Here is a 22,810-nt window from a genome sequence, read left to right on the forward strand (position 1 = left end):
TAAATGGTCCGTCCATCGGAGTTGGTACCCTTCGTCCTCTCTCCTGACGAAGCCAGGTTGAATCGAGCGCGACATGGTTTCTTAGCCGTTGCCTCATTCTTCATGCTCTGGTCCATTAGACCAAAATGAGCATCTTGCCTATGAAGGCGATCCCTTTTTTTTTATATGTGTTTTCAGCAACGTGCACAAAACACTAATAGAGGTCATACGACCATCTCATCCAATCGTCGTAGTACTAACATGCCTCACATGTTCAAGAGTAAACTGTGAGAAAAGGGATATAAGTCCTCAGTAGGAGCCTCAGGAGTGTGTTTCGCAAAGATATAATGTTTTATTCTAATATTCTAAATCTTTCGAAACGATCAACAACTTGCCTACATATGACATGTGATTTTCTCGAATCTCGCATCCGATGATGCAGTGTCTTGGTGCTACGCAAGTCTCGACACTTGTCTTGGTAAATGAGTTTCGCAAAAGAACCCATCACCTAACAACTTGATCTTGTCCTAGATCAAGGATTTTCCCAAAACATATCGAGTAAAAATAGTGAAAAATGTATCCCTCCCGAATACGTTGAGTCGGTTGCAAGACAAAAATGAAAGTCAATAATGCGAAAAGCAAGAGCCTGGGCGCGAAGCGCGACGGCAAACAGAAACAGGAGATGCGAAAGCAAAGGACAAGGATCGCGAAACTGCATCATTGAATTAAAAGACAGTAAGTAGTAAATATGAAAGCAAAAGCCTGGGCGCAAAGCGCGACGGAAAACAGAAACAGAAAATGCGAAAGCAAAGGACAAGGATCGCGAAACCCTGTCCTTGAATTAAAAGACAGTAAGTAGTGAATACGAAAACAAAAGCCTGGGCGCAAAGCGCGACGACAAACAAAAACAGGAAATGCGAAAGCAAAAGACAAGGATCGCGAAACTGCGTCCTTGAATTGAAAGCGTACTTATATACGTATATATATATATATAAATATATAATTAAGTCCTTTAATCTTTAATTATTTAACCTCGATTTAATTATTTAAGTCCTTGTGCAACTTCTCCTACCTTGGAGTATTGCGAGGAAGAAGTCGTCTATGAGCGTAGGTGATCGTTGGTTTAGTTCGCGGGGCGCGAACGGACTCCGTCGCGTAACACTGCAAGAGTACGATATTAGCATGAATCTTAATTAAAAACGGAACAAAGGTCGGGCATGGGCTTATTTCCACTGCCTGTCGGACATAATCGGGCGGCAGGGGCCAAAGGCCCCTGCTAGTTTCCCAAAAGACGAGACAAGGGTCTTTGGCCCCTGTCGGCTTTCTAAAAGAATGAGGTAGGGGCCAAGGGCCCCTGCCGAGTCCTGGAGAATCATGAGGCAAGGGCCAAAGACCCTTGCCGACAGTCCTACCTCGAATGGAAGGGGGCTTCCCACCCCCTTCCGTTGGCCTGTCGGAAGGCAAAACGAGAGAGAGGGGGTCGCAGGGGCTAAATGCCCACTTGCGACCCTCGGAAGATGAGGCAGGGGCCAAATGGCCCCTGCCGAGCTTTGCTCGACAGGAAATGAACGGTTTAGAGAGGGGCAGGGGCCATCGGCTCCTGCTGGGTCTTCAAAAAGAGGGGCAAGGCCCTTAGGAGGCCCTTGCTGAGTTTTAAAGAAAGTAGGGGCAGGAGCCTTCGGCTCCTGCCAGGTTTTAAAAGAAAGGGGCAGGGGCCGATGGCCCCTGCCAAGGAAACAAGCAGAGAGAGGGAGCGCAGGGGCCAAAGGCCCCCTTCGGCTTTCAAAGAGGAGGCAGGAGCCAATGGCCCCTGTCATTCATGAAAAAAGGCATCGGCCCCTGCTGGATTTTTGAAAAGAAGAGGGGCAGGGCCCGAAGGCCCCCTGCCGGAAGGTAAACAGAGAGAGAAAGTGGTAGGGGCCTTTGGCCCCTGCCTGCCGTTATCGGGAGAGGAGATAGTGAGAGGGAGGGGACTCACCTGAGGCTGCCGGAGAGAAGGGAGGTCGCTGGGGAGTGGTTGTCGAAGAGGGGTTCGCCAACGTCGACAATGAGAGAGAGATGGAGTCGGGGGAAGAGAGAGCAGAGACAGGGGGGAAGAGACGAGAGAGAGATAGAGTCGGGGGATCGGGGGGAGAGGCTCGTAAGCCCTCCCCTCTCCCCTCTCGTCCTTTTAAAAGGAGGGGGCGCACACAGGGCCCGCCCCCTGTGTCGCCGACGATCCCCCCCCTCTGTGGGGTGCCAGCCCCTCCGAAAACCCTTTTTCGAGGGGCTGGGCACGGGTTGGATCCAGGTCGGGTCTGGACCCGACCCAGGTCCGATCTTTTTTTTTACAACTGGGTTTTACATCCAACCCTCCTTAAAAATAATTTCGTCCTCGAAATTAAATTGAAGTTATCGATCAAAGTACAAGTCAGGGTATTTCTCCCTAATATCAGAGTCAGGCTCCTTAGTACATTCCTCTATCTCATGGTGCTTTCAACACACCTTTACAAGAGATATCGTCTTTAATCTAAGCACTTGATCTCGACTGGTCTTTCCTCGAAAGACAAATCCTTCTGAATGTCTACATCATCATAATGGATGATGCGTGATGGGTCGTGAACGTATTTCCGAAGCATAGATACATGAAAAACGTTATGGATTTGAGCGTACTGTTGAGGTAAAGCCACATGATAAGCTGCTTCACCAATCCGTTCCAGGATCTCGAACGGTCCGACAAATCTAGGGTTTAGCTTTCCCTTTTTCCCGAACCGAAATACGCTCTTTGTGGGAGATACCTTAACAAAAACCACATCTTCCGTCGAGAAGGTGAGCTCTCGACGATGACGATCCACATAACTTTTCTGCCGGCTCTGGGCAGTACGGAGTCGCTCCCGAATCAATTGCACTTGCTGAGTGTAGTGTTGTAGCACTACCGGAGAATCCAATCTTCGCTCGCCGACCTCGTCCCAGTAGAGAGGCGAACGACAGGGCTTTCCATACAAGGCCTCGTAAGGGGCCATCCTGATGCTAGCGTGATAACTGTTGTTGTAAGCGAATTCGGCCAAACTGTATGAGAATCCCATTCTCCCTTCCAGTCCATCATGCACGCACACAACATGTCCTCCAAAGCCTGAATTGTGCGTTCAGACTGTCCGTCTGCTGAGGGTGAAAAGCGGTGCTGAATTTTAAATTCGTACCCAAAGCGATTTGAAGTTGTCCCCAAAACCTCGAGGTAAACTTCGGATCACGATCGGAGATGATAGATACAGGAACACCGTGCAACCTCACAATCTCACTGATGTAGAGGTCCGCGAAACTGTCTAAAGACTGACTAATACGGATAGGAAGAAAATGAGCCGATTTGGTGAGTCGGTCAACGATCACCCAAATCGCATCGTTCTTTCTTCGTGTCCTAAGCAAACCGACGATAAAGTCCATAGTGATGTCTTTCCACTTCCATTGTGGGATTTTCATCTGCTGCATCACTCCGCCAGGTCGTTGATGCTCGATCTTAATCTGCTGGCAAGTCAAACACTTAGAGATGTATTCGACCACGTCTCGCTTTATTCCGCTCCACTAATATCTGCGCTGCAAGTCTTTGAACATCTTCGTGCCTCCCGGGTGAATCGTATATTTGGATTTATGGGCCTCTACGAGAATCTCGTATCTCCAAACAGGATCAGCTGGGACCCAAAGACGATTTTTGAGCCAAATGCTTCTATTGTCCTTAAGCCGGAAAGGAGTATCGGTCTGCTGTGTACGAGCCTTCAGCTTCTCGTACTGCGCATCAGTCTTTTGCCCAACAAGGATCTTGGCTAATAGCTCAGGTTGAGCTATCAGATTAGAAAGACTGATAGAATTCGACGAGACTGCAAACGGTTTCCATGAGACCAAATCCTCAATCAACTTCCAACCAACGTATAATAGGTTGACGGAAACGCTAGAAGCCTTACGGCTGAGAGCATCAGCTAACACGTTCGCCTTTCCTGGATGGTAGGAAAGGGTGAAATCGTAATCCTTGAGAAATTCTAGCCAGCGTCGTTGCCTCATATTTAGCTCATTCTTTGAAAACAAGTACTTGAGGCTCTTATGATCTGTAAAAGCCTCGAATTGCTCCCCGTACAAGTAGTGTCGCCATATCTTCAATGCGAACACCACAGCTGCCAATTCCAAGTCATGAGTCGGATAATTCTTCTCATGAATCTTAAGTTGACGCAGGGCGTAAGCTATTACCTTACCATTCTGCATTAGGACGCAACCCAAGCCTGTTCCAAAAGCGTCAGTATAGATCACGAAGCCGCCTTGTGCTGAAGGCAAAGCCAAGATAGGAGCGGTAGTAAGTCGCTCTTTCAGCAACTGAAAACTGTTTTAGCACGAATCATCCCACATAAACTTAACTTCTTTCTTTAACAACTTTGTCATAGGTAAAGAGATTTTAGAAAAGTCCTGGATAAATCTTCGATAATATCCAGCTAAGCCAAGAAAACTTCTGATGTCCCGAACGTTCTTCGGCTGCTGTCAGCTTAGCACGGCCTTCACCTTTGCAGGATCCACAGACACTCCTTTCTCGGATATAACATGTCCTAAAAACATAACCTCCTTGAGCCAAAACTCGCATTTAGAGAATTTAGCGAACAAACGCTCCTTTCGCAAGGTTTCCAAAATGATGATTAAATGTTCACGATGTTGATTCCAGGTTTCAGAGTACACCATAATGTCATCGATGAACACGATCACGAAGGTATCCAAAAAGGGTTTGAACACACTGTTCATGAGGTCCATAAAAGCTGCAGGTGCGTTGGTGACTCCGAAAGGCATGACAGTAAACTCGAAATGCCCATACCTGGTTCGAAAAGCCATCTTGGAGATATCGACTCCCTTAATTCTGAGTTGATGGTATCCTGACCTAAGGTCGATCTTTGAGAAAATCTTGGCATTCCGCAGTTGATCGAACATATCTTCGATACGCGGTAACAGATACTTATTCTTTATCGTGGCCTGGTTGAGTATTCGATAGTCGATGCACAACCACAATGATCCGTCTTTCTTTTTAACGAATAAAACAGGAGCTCCCCAAGGCGAGACACTAGGGCGAATGAATCCTAAATCCATCAATTCCTGTAACTGCTTCTTGAGCTCCTCGAGCTCGGCTGACGCCATACGGTATGAAGCTTTAGAAATTGGCGCAGTACTCGGCAACAACTCGATGTTGAATTCAACCTCTCGTGGTGGGGGAAGTCCTGACAGCTCTTCTGGGAAGACGTCCGGAAAATCCCGAACCACCTCCAGATCTCTGATTGAAATTTGCGGCGGCTCAGACTGGACGACACTGAATAAAAAGGCAGTGCATCACCTTCTCAGGTAATTTTGTGCCTTTAGTGAAGAAATCATCTTGCTTGCACGGTCCGCCTTCGCGAACTTGAATTCCACCTTAGGCATCCCTGGTGGAGACAACACAATCTTGCTTTCATGGCAAAAGGTTTTGGCATGGTACTTGTGCAGCCAATCCATGCCTAGGATGACGTCAAATTCGGTCATATCTAGAAGGATAACGCAGGCCGACAAATGTCGATCCGCTAAGACCACGCCCAAAGCTGACACGTAGGTCACAAAAATAGTGTTTTTCCCAATCGGGTTATAGACGCTGAGAACATTATCTAGCGAACTTACAGGTACGTGCAAGAGTTCGACAAATTTTACAGAAGTAAAAGAATGAGTGGCACCGCAATCAAAGAGTACGAAAGCTGCTTGGTTAGCAATCAAGATGGTACCTTGCACAAGCTCGCCTTTGGTCAGCTGTTTGACCGTGGCAGTGTAAACGCGTCTCTGTGCTTTCTTCTGGCCGCTGGACTGTGGTTGCTGCGCCTGGTAAGAATGTTGCTGTTGTTGCGGTTGCGGCGGTGGTCGGGGAGCAGAGGTGCTCTACCATTCCGTCTGAGGTCGTCAGCCGCCTTCTTGCGGCACTCGCGTGCGAAGTGGCCCATCTTGCCACAGTACAGGCATCCGCCTGTAATAAGAGGGCATGCCTGCCCGGGGTGAGGTCGTCCGCATTTGGGGCAGACATCAACCGCCTGCTGCCGGCCGGGAGGGTTGCCCTGAGGTCGCTGACGTTTTGAAGGAGGATATTGCTTGCTTCCACCTTCCTTGTTTACGAAAAAGGGTGGTCGCTTGGTTTGACCGCCAGAGGGATATTTCTTTTGATCGCTACCCGCAACGGGTGGCTTCTTGCTTTGGGTGCTCTTGGAGCGCTCCCAATCCTCGGTCAGGAGAGTGGATGCAGCAACGACTGCGGAGAGAGTTGATGGCATGCTGTTAAGGACCCTTGGTCGGAGTCCTTCCTTCAATCCGCGGATGAATTTCCCCGCTCGCTCGCGATCATCTTCGAATAAGTTGGGGCAATATCCTTCCAACTCCTGGAATTTGGAGATGTAATCCACCAGACTTGACGTGCCTTGGCAAAGTTCCAAGAACTCCACCTTTTTCCTCTCCCTTGTATGAGGAGGAAAATAGTTCTCCAAGAAAGCTCTTTTGAAGGTCTCCCAAGGAATAAACGAAGCTGTCGGGAACTGTATGTTCCGGGTCATGTCCCACCAATGGCGGGCGGCACCCAAAAGCCTGAAAGTACCATAAAGTGTCTTCTTGTCGTCTGGAACTATCAAAACTTGGAATACTCGCTCCACTTCCAATATCCAGTTCTCAGCTGCATCAGGGTCGGGCTTGCCTGTGAAGGTTGGAGGATCGAGCTTTAAGAACTTTTCATATGATACTGTCGCATGGTGGCTTGGTTCTGGGGTAGGTACTTGGTTGTGCACTTGATTTCGCATGGCGCTAGCTAATGCGTTCAGGGAATCCATGATGAATCCCCGTTGATCTGACCATTCGTTAGACGAACTTTCGTTCGAACCTTGAACCATCCTTAAAATAACCAGATGATACGTAAGTCAATACTTGGAGGAAAAGAATAATATAAAAAAGGTTATCGTATTTCCGAGTAATAGAGATTACAAAATCTCAGCAGTGCTGGTACAAGAGGTTACTTACAACAGCAAAACACAAATCGACCACGGGTACAAAAACCAACGCGTTTTATCTCCTTTTTAGGGATGATGAGAGTACTTTTTCAAGCACTCTCTTGCAATACCCGTGCGCCTTAACACACGCAGAGGGGGAAAAGGATGCAAATATTCATTCGGGACTCCTTGCCCGTGAAGAGGAGTTGTGGGGGTGTAATGTGGCGAGGCATTCGGTGCATAGGACGGCGAAGCCGGAGTGTATACCGGAGAATCCAGTATGTACTGCGGTGAAGCCGGTGTGTACACCGAAGTATCTGATATGTACTGCGGTGAGTCTGGGGCTGGTGTGTATATTGGTGAGTTGGGAGAAGGCATATAAGTGGGTGGAGCGACGTCCTGAGCTCCCTCTTGGGGTAATATCTGTCCATCACACGTTGGTGTGTCTAAAGTACCCTGGATCGAGGACGTTGTGTCTTCCAGATCTTGTGCGGCAGACACCTTTTTGTTGTATGCTTCCCTGAGTTGACAATTATTCATTGTATGACCTTCTTCACCACAGAATTCGCACTCCATCTGGGCTTGGCAGGGAGATTCTGCTTCAGAGGATTTCAGAGAAGCGTTTCGATTAAGTAAAACATGATTTGACACGCGACCACCTTCCCGAATGGCTAGCGGTGCTTGGTAGGCATTCGGAAGCGTAAAGCCCCAATAATCCGCAAAAGTGGGAGGGGGCGGCCTGCTAGTCCAATATTTTGAACCGGTAGTCGAACGCTCAAGTCTTCCTACCAGAGAGCTTTTGCCCCTAACTGAACGACAATGCGTTTTTTGTACGCCTTTTTTGCGTCTCAATCTCGAATCATCCGAAGGGTTCATTTTCTTTAAACAAGAAAACCCCAAACACCCATGTAAGGTATGCTCTAGTCTAATAGTATAGAAAAAAAAAATTAAGTTACTTACAGCGCGATACAGATGCTCGATGACCAAGAATCACTGTTTCAACCTGCTCTGATACCAAGTTGTAACGCCCCAAAATTTCAAACTTTATAATTTCCTTGAAATAGTTGAAAAATTTCTTTTCTTTACAGAGTTTATTTTTAAAATCAGCGAAAACGATTTCTTTATAAAAAAAAAGACAAGTTTGACAACTTTGGGCACGTTAGCGAGAGAACAAAGATTTACTATGGACGATCTGCAATGATACTTAGGAAACCATTTCTTCTATTAAAAGAGAGTGTCAGGTTTGTACAAAATTTGGATTTCCTCCAAGAAAATTGTAACAAAAAGCAAAATGTCCAGGAGAAGAACTACGAGCAGAAACAATGGATCCTGAAGTCATCTCGCAGTCGCGCCATCGCCTGTGATGCACTTATTCGTCACATGTACCCATGAAATGGGTTAGTTTTGCGAAAAACTAGTAGGTGAGCAAAAAAACAGAAAGAATTAAATTAGACATAAATAATTTATGCAGCAGGTAGTAACGAGCAAACTAAGTAGATAAACTGGAGAAACAAGCTAAGTACAACAAACTGAAAGGTGAACATGCTCAATTTAGTTATTACTTGTTAACCGGCCATGCGGGTACATACATGGCACGTGAGTCAAAACAGTCGAGACCAAGCCTTGTGTTCATTATGTTAAGTAGTTTAAGATACCTCGGTTGTCTGACTGAATCCTATTCCTATGGAGGCGACCGATGGTCGAGAGAGTAAGTCCCCAACGCCTGATAGGGATGCATCCAACTTCTGCAGAAGTGTTAGGCTAACTTATGTAACCCTTATCCCCCCTAACCTCCGATGACTGGGGAAGACGGGTCTTTTGCTCGTATAAAGCCATAAATGGTCCGTCCATCGGAGTTGGTACCCTTCGTCCTCTCTCCTGACGAAGCCAGGTTGAATCGAGCGCGACATGGTTTCTTAGCCGTTGCCTCATTCTTCATGCTCTGGTCCATTAGACCAAAATGAGCATCTTGCCTATGAAGGCGATCCCTTTTTTTTTATATGTGTTTTCAGCAACGTGCACAAAACACTAATAGAGGTCATACGACCATCTCATCCAATCGTCGTAGTACTAACATGCCTCACATGTTCAAGAGTAAACTGTGAGAAAAGGGATATAAGTCCTCAGTAGGAGCCTCAGGAGTGTGTTTCGCAAAGATATAATGTTTTATTCTAATATTCTAAATCTTTCGAAACGATCAACAACTTGCCTACATATGACATGTGATTTTCTCGAATCTCGCATCCGATGACGCAGTGTCTTGGTGCTACGCAAGTCTCGACACTTGTCTTGGTAAATGAGTTTCGCAAAAGAACCCATCGCCTAACAACTTGATCTTGTCCTAGATCAAGGATTTTCCCAAAACATATCGAGTAAAAATAGTGAAAAATGTATCTCTCCCGAATACGTTGAGTCGGTGGCAAGACAAAAATGAAAGTCAATAATGCGAAAAGCAAGAGCCTGGGCGCGAAGCGCGACGGCAAACAGAAACAGGAGATGCGAAAGCAAAGGACAAGGATCGCGAAACTGCATCATTGAATTAAAAGACAGTAAGTAGTAAATATGAAAGCAAAAGCCTGGGCGCAAAGCGCGACGGAAAACAGAAACAGAAAATGCGAAAGCAAAGGACAAGGATCGCGAAACCCCGTCCTTGAATTAAAAGACAGTAAGTAGTGAATACGAAAACAAAAGCCTGGGCGCAAAGCGCGACGACAAACAAAAACAGGAAATGCGAAAGCAAAAGACAAGGATCGCGAAACCGCGTCCTTGAATTGAAAGCGTACTTATATACGTATATATATATATAAATATATAATTAAGTCCTTTAATCTTTAATTATTTAACCTCGATTTAATTATTTAAGTCCTTGTGCAACTTCTCCTACCTTGGGGTATTGCGAGGAAGAAGTCGTCTATGAGCGTAGGTGATCGTTGGTTTAGTTCGAGGGGCGCGAACGACTCCGTCGCGTAACACTGCAAGAGTACGATATTAGCATGAATCTTAATTAAAAACGGAACAAAGGTCGGGCATGGGCTTATTTCCACTGCCTGTCGGACATAATCGGGCGGCAGGGGCCAAAGGCCCCTGCTAGTTTCCCAAAAGACGAGACAAGGGTCTTTGGCCCCTGTCGGCTTTCTAAAAGATCGAGGCAGGGGCCAAGGGCCCCTGCCGAGTCCTGAAGAATCATGAGGCAAGGGCCAAAGGCCTTTGCCGGCAGTCCTACCTCGAATGGAAAGGGGCTTCCCACCCCCTTCCGTTGGACTGTCGAAAGGAAAAACGAGAGAGAGAGGGGGTCGCAGGGGCCAAATGCCCACCTGCGGCCCTCAGAAGATGAGGCAGGGGCCAAATGGCCTCTGTCGAGCTTTGCTCAATAGGAAATGGGACAGGGGCCAGAGGCCTCTGTCGGTTTAGAGAGGGGCAGAGGCCATCGGCCTCTGCTGGGTCTTCAAAAAGAGGGGCAAGGGCCTTAGGAGGCCCTTGCTGAGTTTTAAAGAAAGGAGGGGCAGGAGCCTTCGGCTCCTGCCAGGTTTTTAAAGAAAGGGGCAGGGGCCGATGGCCCCTGCCAAGGAAACGAGCAGAGAGAGGGAGCGCAGGGGCCAAAGGCCCCTTGCGGCTTTTAAAGAGGAGGCAGCCTGTCGTTCATGAAAAAAAGGCAGGGGCCATCGGCCCCTGCTGGATTTTTGAAAAGAAGAAGGGTAGGTGCCGAAGGCCTCCTGTCGGAAGGTAAACAAAGAGAGAGAGAGTCGCAGGGGCCAAAGGCCCCTGCCTACCGTTATCGGGAGAGGGGACAGTGAGAGGGAGGGGACTCACCTGAGGCTGCCGGAGAGAAGGGAGGTCGCCGGGGAGTGGTTGCCGAAGAGGGGCTCGCCGACGTCGGCAATGAGAGGGCGATGGAGTCGGGGGGAGAGAGAGCAGAGACAGGGGGGGAAGAGACGAGAGAGAGAGTTGGGGGATCGGGGGGAGAGAGAGCAGAGACAAGGGGGAAGAGACGAGAGAGAGAGAGAGTTGGGGGATCTGGGGGAGAGGCTCGTAAGCCCTCCTTTCTCCCTTCTCGTCCTTTTAAAAGGAGCGGGCACACACAGGGCCCGCCCCTTGTGTCGCCAGCGACCCCCCCCCCCCCTTCTGTGGGCTGCCAACCCCTCCGAAAACCCTTTTTCGAGGGGCTGGGCACGGGTTGGATCCGGGTCAGGTCTGGACCCGACCCGGGTCCGATCTCTCTCTCTCTCTCTCTTTTTAAACTGGGTTTTGCACGGGCGGCTTGTCGACCCTGATCCAACTAGGATCCGAAGTAACAAATTTTTTTTTTTGAAAAGTGCGGGTCTTACAGTGCTTGTAAAATGGCTGCTTTTCAGCCCCTGAAAGAGGTCTGTGGACCTGTGGTTAGATTTTTTCAACTCCTTATACTCCCTCCCTATGGTGCTTGCATCAATTTTCCTTAGAAAAGATGATGTTTTTAATCTTTTCAAAAGGTAGAGGAAGGTGCTATTCTTGCTTTTTCACTAGTATTGTTAAGTCATTAAAGTTATTTGCATAGAATTAAGCATCACTTTGTTTGCATATAATGTGGTGATAATGCACCATTTGCGTAAAACCTTTGGGAACACCGGAAATTATATACTAGCATAACACTGATCGTTTTTCATGTTCTTTCACTTGCAGAGGGCTGCACTTAAAATATGATCTTGGACCTATTTTTAGCAATCTTTAATTCCTTGCTGCAGAATGGAATCCTAAAGCATGATTTAGTGAAGCAAATAATTTCATCAATAAAATGCGTTACCTGACATTCATAAGAAAAAATCTCCCATCAGATATGGTGGCTTGGGAGGAATGAAGGACGATGCAGTGGGGCAAATAAGTTTATGCTGGCAGTAGCAGGCACTAGATCAAAGTTTGTTTCTAACATAGATACTGTATAATTGCTTGTTTATGTGCACAGCTCTTTGCTGAGTAATTAGGAGGGAAGTGACTATTTCATATAATTTTCTTAGGGTCTAGGGTATATTAAGGAATTGATTTCAGATAGGGGTCACTGAAATTCTTTGAATGTCACATGCAACAACTCAGAACTTTGTGAGGAAAACAAGAGGAGGAGAGGAAATAGCTATGAATATGATCAATGATATGAGCAGCCACACAAGGGGGCCAGGGGGGCTGGAAGCTCCATTCCTCTTTACTTTGTCATGAGACGAAGACAACGTTAAGAATATGCTAGTTGGATCGGATCTGGATCTGATCCATGTAATTCCATGTAATGTGTATATCATAAATACCCAACTAAGTGAGGGGTATTATTGTAATCTCTGGTATTATATTATAAATACATGATCACACCACCCACAATGGGTGACGTCTCCATTGGGAACCCTTTCCTCCTTTTCTATTTCATTCTCTTTCTTTCTTGTCTGTTTTTGTTCAAGGAAACTTATTCCCGAGGCATTCTCACATGGTATCAGAGCATGCAAAAAGGTATCATTAAATCTTGGTGCACATCTTCTTCCACATCTAGATCTCTTCTTTTTTCCCTATTTTCTGAATCAGATCTGTTTTTAAATCTAGTCTGCCCCTCCTTCATTTCTTTTCCTTCTTTTATCTCAGATCTGGTGCGTATTTACTAGATCTATACTTTTTTCTTTCAGATCTGATCAGAATAGCATCAGATCTAATTTCTTTTCTTCTCAAACACCGAGATCTATCTCTTTTCTCGCAGATCTGATCGAAATCATATCATATCCACCACAATCATTTAGATCTATCATTTTTCTCTAAAAGTGAATCATGTGAACAATAACGGGTGAACCGTAACACGTGAGAAGTAACAGAGAAAGCGGAAATATCTGGCATTGTGGATTAAGACATTGCAATTTCAGTTTCCTTGATAGTTTGTGTAATATTGATGTTAAAGACAAAAGTGTCTCCTCTTGTGTTAGTTGTCGAGTTTGTAAAAGTCATGAACTCTTTTTTTCGAGATCTAATAAAAAGGCTTCATTTCCTTTTGAACTCATTCATTACAATGTTTCACCTATTGTGTCATTATCAAAATCCAAATATTATTTGATTTTTGTAGATGATTATAGCCGTTATACTTGGATATTCTTCTTAAAGTCAAAAGATCAAGTCTTTCCCATATTTCGTCAATTCAAATCATATGTGGAAGCCCAATTCTCAATAAAAATCCTTGCCTTGCGAAGTTATGGTGGTGGTGAATAAGTGTCAAATGGATTCACATGTTTTCTACATGATAATGGTATTCAACTTGAGTTGAGTTGTCCTAGAACTTTTCAAGAAAACGCAAACATTGACATGTGGTCGAAAAAACCCTAACGATGATGTATGATGCAAATTTAAAAGAGAGCCTATGACAGAAGCTTTTCAGACATCAGTTCACTTAATAAACAAAATGCCCTTGTCCACTCTTTCAGGAGAGTCAACCTATTTTCTGCTATATGGTATTCATCCGGATTACACAAGGCTAAAAAGCTATGGTTGTCAATGTTTTGTTAATATCGATAAGTGTCTGAGAAATAAACTATCTCCCAGGGCCACAGTGTGCCAATTCATTGGGTATGATGATGAATTTATGGGCTATCTTTGTTTTGATCATGCTACTAACAAGTTATCATTTCACGACATGTTTTCCATGAGAACATGTGTGACATCTAGCAGAAATCTAATTCCAACCTCTTGCATTCTTTTTGGCCTTCCTCACATGTGGTAACAAGTGCAGGACATAGTAATGTTGATGTCCCATCTTTGCTCAACACGATTGCTGATCCGGATTCTCATGCACCAAGGGAAAATTAGTTTTCTTTCTTTCATCAGGTCTATGCTAGAAGGAGACCAACACAATAGTCCAGCGATGCCATCCCAATTTACAGTCACGAGTTGCTGTATTTTCTTCTATTTTTGATCAGCAACAACAGCCAATAGCGACTCCTTCTAGTCATGCAACTACAACTTCAACATATGATGGTTCCAATTTAGGATCTTCATTAGTTGCTCCTACTCGCGTGAGTACTTGAGTCATGAATCTGCCATCTAGATGGGTATGCTATGAGTCCTTTTCATTAGATTTTTACACGTTGCAGCTCTTGAACATATTCAAGAGCCCCAGTCTTTTGTTGAAGCAAGCCTCGATTCTCGCTAGACGGAGGTTATGAACGATGAAATTGCTGCTCTCCATGAATGTCATACTTGGAAAGTGGTTCCCAGGCCACTCGATAAGAATGTTGTTGAATGTCGATGGATATATAAGGTTAAACGTAGGTCAGATGACAACATTGAGTGTTTCAAAGCTAGAGTCGTGGCAAAGGGGTATATATAGGATCAAAGCTTAGATTTTGATGAAACATTCAACCTTGTGGCCAGAATAGAAACAATTTGAATTATTTTATCATTGGCCATATTGCATGGATGAAAGTTATTCCAGTTAGATGTTAAAAATGCATTTTTACATGGGGATTTGTGTGAAAAAATATATATGGAGCATCCACCTGGGTATTCAGGAGACCCAAACACCTCTGTATTAAGATTGCAAAAAGCCATTTACGGTCTTAAGCAGGCTTCTCAGGCATGGTTTGATACTTTCAGTACTGTTGTGAAAACCCTTGGATTTGAGAGAAGCCAGTGTGACTATTCATTATTCGTGAAAAAGTACAGTCAGACATCACTATTATCTTGATTTATATCGATGACATCATAATTACAGAAAATAACACATGAAAGAGTAATGAGATAAAGTCACTCTTACACAAGGCGTTTCATAAGACTTGGGTCCTCTTTGATTCTTCCTTGATTGCAGGTGGACCAACAACCATATCGTCTTATTTCTTTTTGAGTGCAGACTCGGCAGACGATACCTATTTGGAAGATCTCGGAAAATATCAGAGCATAGTTGGATCTCTTCAGTATTTGACCTTCACTAGACCTAATTTAATTTTTGTTGTGAATCAGGTCTCTCAATACATGCATAGGCTTCAGACAAAACATATGGAAGCGGTGAAGTATCAAGGGCACTCTTTTTGATGGACTTGTCTACATGAGACCGACCCGTGAGTACACCCATTATACCATCAAGGTAATTGCTTACTCGGATGCTGATTGGGCTCATGATCCAACTACAAGGAGATCAGCCACAGGTTATGGTGTTTATTTAGGTTCTCATCTAGTCTCTTGGCAAGCAAAAAACAGAAAACAGTTGTGTGGTCTAGCACTGAGGCAGAGTATAGGGCCATGGCAATCGTGACTGTTGAAGTCACTTGGATTAAGCATACTTTATGTAGCCTGCACCAATCTATCTCCAACTCTCTAGTCTACTGTGACAACCACAGTGCAGTTTCTGTTTCTAGTAATCCAGTTCAACATGGAAAAATGAAACATGTGGAGATAGACCACCATTTCGTCAGAGAAAAAGTTGTATCCAAAGAGATTCATCCTATGTTTATTTGCGGAGATGACCCAGTGGCAGATTTATTCACCAAGGCCCTTTAAGTCAATCGATACTGGGGTTTAAAATCCAAACTGTCCATGGTTCTCCACCATGTTCAGTTTGAGGGGGTGTGTTAAGAGTATGCTGGTTGGATCGGATCTGGATCCGGTCCATGTAATTCCATGTAATGTGTATATCATAAATACCCAACTAAGTGAGGGGTATTATTGTAATCTCTAGTATTATATTATAAATACAAGATCACGCCACCCACAATGGGTGACGTCTCCATTGGGAACCCTTTCCTCCTTTTCTATTTCTTTCTCTTTCTTTCTTGTCTGTTGTTCAGGAAAACTTATTCCTGAGGTGTTTTCAGAGACAACCCTTATCAAATTTTTGTACATGAGGGTATTAACTACACTTGTATTAAAATAAATGCCACTTGAGGGGTGTCACCACAAACAATAGAAACAAACATGAATTATATAGTTGCCATTGACAGAAATGCCCCTGTTGTCTTACATATCTCTTTCCTAACAGTTATATATCCCTAAGTTTCTTTATTCACTAGGGTTCCTTTCTGTTTAAATGCGTTAAATTCTTGATGGGTGCATATGCAGACAAAGAGGTGCGACACATTTCATTTATTGAGATAAAATTTGTTTAGTGCTGTGGTCATTTTCTGCTTTATATCCTTAGAAAGTTCTATTGTGGTTATCACCATTCATTCTTGCATCGATAATGTAAAACTTACAATGACCTTTTTTCCATGCCTTTTTAAAACAGGATATTATATATAACAGGAGCATTAAGGAGGCACTGGCAAATGAAGAGAATTTCTTTCGTAACCGACCTGTACTGTCTAACCTATATCCTATTGGTTACTGCAAATAATTTCTTACTTGTAAATGATAATTGAATTTTACTATTTTTTGCAGGTCTATCATGGTCTCTCCGATCGCTGTGGTATTGCTCAGTTGGCCAAGAAGCTGAATCAGGTAATCGATGCCTTAATGTCTTATGTCAGATATTGCTGATGTGTGAGGCAAAGATAGTGGTCTATTTTTCGTCAAGATGTTGTTTCAGTTTGTCTCATTGATATGTCTTCCTTGTGAGGGATGCCAATATCTTTTCTTTTCCTTCTTGCCTTATCTCTTTTTAGTGATGTTAAAAGTCTTCACATTATTTTCATTTACATCTTTTATTCTGGGGTCTCCTGTATGGCTTTGTGGATGAATGTGTTGGTATGCTCTTAATCATACTTTTCTTACATCTTTATATCTACTTTCAGATCCTAGTACAGCATATAAGAAAGGTTCTTCCTGGACTGAAGTCTCGCATAAATGTTCAAATGGTTGCTTTGGCAAAGGAGCTAGCTTCCTATGGTGAAATTACAGAATCCAAAGTAAGCTTAATGAATATTTTGTTGGTATCCGAAGTTTGCAATCATGGCTCAAAGTGGTTCTTCGCCCACTTTCTTTCTTTAAATATGTGCATGTATCAATTTTTTCTGTTTTTGACATTACCATAGTATTTCCATAAAATTTTAAAGGTACTTAGTCTACCGAAAGTTTATCGTAATGATTATATTTCAGCTGTTATAGGCATTCTTATTTATTTAGATGAGAGGGATAGATTGTAATCTTGTACTAATGGAGAACACAGTATCACAACATATCCCGTTCTATGAAGGGGTGCATGGCATAAGCTTGTCTACTACTGCCAAAGTTCACTCTTGTCGGCTCTACTGTGCTTTCCTTCTGCCAAAGAGACAAGCATCTCCAATATTCATTTAGATGTTTCTGTACTTATTGAAAGCCCTGATTTCTTGTGATAAAATGAATTTTTCAAGAAATCAAAAGATCTTTTTATAACCATTACTATGTGTCATATTTTTACGTATGCTTCTAGTGTATGTGATTTAATTCAATTCACCACTTGGTAGAATTTAAAATTTCTGTAAGCAACTTTCCCTAAAAAGTTGAGTAAATGGGTGGAAGAAATGTGAACATAGGACTGAAATAAAGGAGAGGGAAATAGAAGAGATGGGGAAGTCAAACAGACAGTAAGAGAAATAAAGTAGTAAAGAACAGAAGAAGTGGAAAAGAAACTAGAAAAGAGAGAGGAGAGCATGAAGAATGTCCAAGAATTTACCTAAGCAAAATATCTACCGGGAATTGCATGCTTTCGAGTAACATGCCTAATTGCAGATGCCGTTAAAGGTTCTATGAACAAATCCAGCCAATGTCTTGTTCAAATTAATGCTTCTATTTCTATGTAGTTTTCATTTTTTTTCGTTTGTGTTGGTTGTACACTAAACTGGTGGTATTTTCTTTATCAGTGCCAGTGTCATTTAATTTCAGCATTGACTCTTCCTTTCTTTTATCTGTTTGTATATTTTTTATATGTGACAGGCTGGTCAGGGAGCTCTTGTACTGAACATCCTCACAAAATGCTCTGAAGGTGGATTCTCTTTGCTAGTTTAGTTTACTATTTTCACATTTCTGGTCTTATGTCAAGTATTCCATGAGAGAATCAACTGGAAATGAATACAATACAGTGTTCAGGCTCAGTGTCTCATGTGAAAAGAGTGCTAGAAATAATATGGCCTTTGTTTCAGATATGTAATCTGTTATGCTTACAGTTATACAATATATTCCTGATATATGTACATGGAATCAACTAATACAAAATTTCCATATGGTAGTTTTGATGTTAAATGGAGTCCATTTTAATTGGTCCTATATGGATTTTCTACACTATGCAAGTTATGAAGCTATTAACAGAAATAGATTTTTTGGCTCATTAAGTGGCCTTCAAACTTTGAGTGTGGCTTGACTGGATTTTTGTTTTTGCTTTCTTGATATAACTAGTACGTTGACCATGTAATCAATTTGGATGAGTATCAGCCCTGAATGGTGTTCCCAAAAGTTGGTTGGATGATGGCAATAACTTTTGTTACATGATACTAACTGCTAATAATAATAATATCATTCCTGATACATGGACCATCCTTGCAGCCTTTTCTTCTATGGTGGAGGGAAATCATGAAGAATTATCTACAACTGAACTCTCTGGTGGAGCTCGCATTCATTATATTTTTCAGTCAATCTTCGTTAAGAGCCTAGAGGTGCTAATATTTTTATCTCGTGTGATTTGTTGTCACATGGCATTTAGTGTGGCACTTCATCCCTTTAGATGCAAACTTGATAATGTTCTGTTATGTAATACATGATCTTATTTTGATGGATCAGTCCTTTTAATATATTTGAATCAACCTTACCTGTGGTTTTGGTGGGAGTGGGTAAATGTTAAGAACATTTGTCAACTGATTTCATCTTAGGAATCCATACAAGAGGGCACATCATGCAGAAACTTTAGTAATGTAGGTGATTCTTGGTTCTGATGTGCTTGAAACATTTCTCAGGAAGTGGATCCTTGTGATTATTTGAGTGATGAAGACATTAGAACAGCTATCCAAAATGCCACTGGTCCTAAGAATGCATTGTTTGTACCTGAGGTGTGTACTTTGATTATTAATGTTTATGGTCTGGAGCACATGGCATACCCCTTTGTTGTGACCATGTTCTTAACTTCGTCATGCACAGGTGCCATTCAACGTGTTGGTTAGGAGGCAAATATCTCGGCTCTTAGACCCCAGCCTTCAATGTGCTCGGTTCATTTATGATGAGTTGATTAAGGTATGGTAATCTCTTGTATCCTATATTCATTTGTATTTCTGGATGATTTTTCAGACTATAAGGTATAAACCATTCAATGACTGTTTTGACTTTTGCTTGTCATGAAAAAACCCTTTGCTTCTGCAGATTAGCCACCTTTGCCAAACTAGTGAATTGCGGCGTTTCCCAGTTCTTCGGAAACGGCTCGATGAAGTTGTTGGAAACTTTTTATGGGACGGTTTGGGGCTTGCAGAAACAATGATTGGACACATCATAGAGATGGAGGTGGATCTGATTCCAACTGTTTCCACATGTCGTCATTTTCAAGGCTGTTAGTCTCCATATTTTACAGTTCAATGGTGTATGGATATTCAATGTTTAGCTCTTTCTAGGTTCAACTATAGACGATCTGACCCTAGCAGAATTTTATTATTGCTCATAGATTCTTGGTGTTCACCTTTGTAGCGACCATCAAAATTTTGACAAAAATCAGCATAGGATGGTCCTTGTGTTTATGCATCTTTGACACAAATGTACAATTTGCAATTCTAATCTGAACCAGTGGATTGATTCAACTGAATGCCTGCCTGGTTAGAAAGAGATGCACTGGCTAGGGGTTGCATAGATTGTAGTACATAACAGTTTTTCTTGTATGCATATCCTAATCTTTGGTACAAGTGGGTGATCAAGATCCATTGAAAAAGGAAAAAGGGCCTGTGGATATTTGTGATGAAAAATATTGACCATTTAGCGTCTCTTTTTTAGTACAATAGTCTGAACACTGGATGTGAAATTCTACTGACTTAATAGTTAATAAACATGAAGGTTGGCTTTAGCATCAGATTAGTGCGATCAAGTTCATTAGCTTGTACATTTCTAGTAGCATGAGAAATATTCCTTGGATTGTACAATCAATGATTGGTTTCTTAAAGGTTACTCGTCTAATAGACCTAAAGTGCATTTATCATCAATGAGGCATTAACAAGTTCATGAACTCCAATGTTTCTGCCAGTGATACCCCATTATCTGCTGGTAATATCACATAAGATGTAACAAAATATTTGTGAACCACCCTTCTGTTAGGGCATATGAAAGTGAAAATATATAAATTGTCATTTTTAATCATGGTTTCTTCTGGTAGATGGCGTTCAAAATCATCCATGATGTTTATATCAATGCATCTAATGGTCTGTATATTGTCCGATGTTTCTGCTAGTAATGCCTATTTTACTGTCAGCATCACATAACACATAACAAAGATTGGTGAGACTGCCGTTCTGTTATGGTAATATAACATTGGGTAGCTACAAAATTATCAGTTTACCAATGGTTTTCTTCTGTTCAGTGTGGTTTAAAATTGTCCATGATGTTTATAGAAATTTATCCAATGGTCTGTATGTTGGCCATTGCTAATTTGTCACGCTGGGTTTTCTTTTCTCTCGAATGGAAATTCTAGATTAGATCTGCCCACCATTCAAACTTTCCCTGTCAAAGGGAATATGAATTTCCCTTGAAAATCAGAGTTGGTATTTGTTGATCAACCTCTAAGCTCTGGCTGCGTGAAAGAATGTAGCAATCCCTAACAAGGATTGTTTCTTCAACACTCACAAAGAGGATTTATGAAACAAAGGCATTTACACAAAAGAGCTCGCACTCATACACAATACCCAAAAGAGGGTATACATAAAATGAAGAACAAGATTTCATAAACTTGGGAGAGAACTCCCACAAAAAATAAAGAACAAAGAATGCTTTACAAGGGGAAACAGCCCCATAATTATAGAAGAAGGGGAGAGGAGCCACAAGGGAGTCATTGGACTCCCAACGGCTCCCTTGGAGCTTCACCTTTTTGACTTGGTCAAAAAGGCCTTTTTGACTAGTCAAAAAGGTGAAGCCTAAAGGTATCCTAAAAATAGATTTTAAGTGAGTTCTAGTTGGGTTTAAACTAGAACTAAACTAACTAAAAAAAAAGAAAAACATTACGAGGGATTACATGAGCTGTCTATGAGATTACATATGAGATATGGGCTGTCTATGAGATTACATATTTTAACACCCCCTCAAATTTACGATTGGATAACCGAAAGTTTGCCTAAGAGAAAGTGAAATCTAGGAGCAACAAGAGGCTTGGTGAAGAAATCAGCCAGCTGGTATTCAGAAGCAACATAGGGAAGATTGATGGTGCCGCGCAAGAATTCCTTCCGAACATAATGACAATCCATTTCTATATGCTTGGTACGTTCGTGGAACGTCCGATTGCTTGCAATGTAGATAGAGCTCTTGTTGTCACAACACATGTCGGATGCTTCTGAACTTTCAACTCCCATGTCAGAAAGCAGTCCTCGAAGCCAGACTACTTTCATAGTTGTAGTCAAGGTTTTAAAACCCGTGACTCAGAACTCGACTCGTTCTTTATTGACTCGTGACTCGGCGGGTCAACTCGGTGACTCAGACCGAGTTTTGTTAACTTTTGATTTTAAAAGAAAAACAATATATAAATTGTCAGTCCATGGGAAAGATGTATTATTCATTACAAGAGTGATTCATCACGCCAACACCTTCATAGCCCTTGAGAACTACATGATCCCAATGGCACTGGTATCCTGTGTGATTATGAATTGCAGTCACTTGGATCATGCAATATACCGAGAATGTCAGGTTAAGTTAAGAGATTCATTATTTTGGACAAACAAAGAACACATAATGGAGTTCGACAGATTTTCTGCACCATGCACCACCTTGAAAGAATTCAAACAGCTATTAGCAACTCGAAAGAAGATAGAATAAAATTTTCAATGCCTACGATTAGAGGTTAGGAAAAGTGAAATTGCTGCAGGCCTTAGATTCATGATGCCCAGCTCTTAAATAAAAAAGATTCAAATTAGACAAAGGGCAGAAACAAAAACAGATGATGTTGGTAAAATGGCCCAGAAGCTGCACCAAATGCTACAGACTGGGGAAAAGTATCACTGTATAAGATAAACTATCATTTACAAGAACATAAAGTGGAAAACTAGAAGTTGCCTTGGACCTCTAGTGGTCCACGAAAGGGTGGTGATGAGGCAATGTTAGTTATAGAGGCAGAGTTTTTTTATGAAGTTGTATCATCATGTATATAAAGTAATATGTGATATTCAGATAAGGAATCCTTAGGTCCTAACTCTCCAATCTCCATGTGTCTTGAAAGAAATCCCTGCTTGTAGATGCATAGAATTCTTTGTTAATTGGGTTTATAGACTAGAATGCTTTGTTGTTTGATTTATATACTATAACAGTTATTTGTTCAAAAAGATCTTTCCTGACAGTCCATGGGAAAGATGTATTATTCAGTACAAAAGTGAATATGTGTGTGTGAAATACCCAAAAAATCAAATTTCAAAGATCCCAGAACTTGGCCGAGTTAGGCCGAGTCAACAACCGAGTTTTCGCAACCCGAGTTAAGCTTGCCGGGTTGACTCGCTGGAGGGCCGAGCCGAGTCAGCCGAGTCACCGAGTTGATTCGGCGAGTTTTAAAACACTGGTTGTAGTAGCCATTGCTCTGTATTCAGCCTCTGTTGATGAAAGAGATACTTTTTGTTGCTTCTTACATCTCCATGAGATCAACGATTCCCCCAAGAAGACACAAAAACCTGTCGTTGAATGACGATCATTCAGATCACCTCCCCAACTGCATCAGTATAAGCAAGAAGCTTGAGATTAGAAGAAGCAGACAAAAATTGACCCCGAGATAT

At 42.6% G+C, this 22,810-nt stretch overlaps 1 protein-coding gene across 2 annotated transcripts in view; it reads left to right on the forward strand.

Annotated features, from left to right (window-relative positions):
* Positions 1–22,810, forward strand: part of LOC149847717 (dynamin-related protein 3A-like) — a 65,640-nt gene that overhangs the window by 21,996 nt on the left and 20,834 nt on the right. For both annotated transcript variants that reach the window (XR_016430390.1, XM_089997015.1), the window contains exons 5-12: positions 16,186–16,254; positions 16,338–16,397; positions 16,691–16,804; positions 17,814–17,862; positions 18,420–18,529; positions 18,827–18,919; positions 19,008–19,100; positions 19,227–19,364. Coding sequence is in view for 1 of the 2 variants with exons in the window: in XM_089997015.1 (XP_089853141.1) it covers positions 16,186–16,254; positions 16,338–16,397; positions 16,691–16,804; positions 17,814–17,862; positions 18,420–18,529; positions 18,827–18,919; positions 19,008–19,100; positions 19,227–19,364 (726 nt within the window). In the remaining variant the exon portion in view is untranslated. The remainder of the gene's footprint in view (positions 1–16,185; positions 16,255–16,337; positions 16,398–16,690; positions 16,805–17,813; positions 17,863–18,419; positions 18,530–18,826; positions 18,920–19,007; positions 19,101–19,226; positions 19,365–22,810) is intronic.

This window comes from Nuphar pumila, chromosome 1 (assembly GCF_984573655.1).
Source record: "Nuphar pumila chromosome 1, dmNupPumi1.hap1.1, whole genome shotgun sequence".
Classification (NCBI taxonomy): Eukaryota; Viridiplantae; Streptophyta; class Magnoliopsida; order Nymphaeales; family Nymphaeaceae; genus Nuphar; species Nuphar pumila.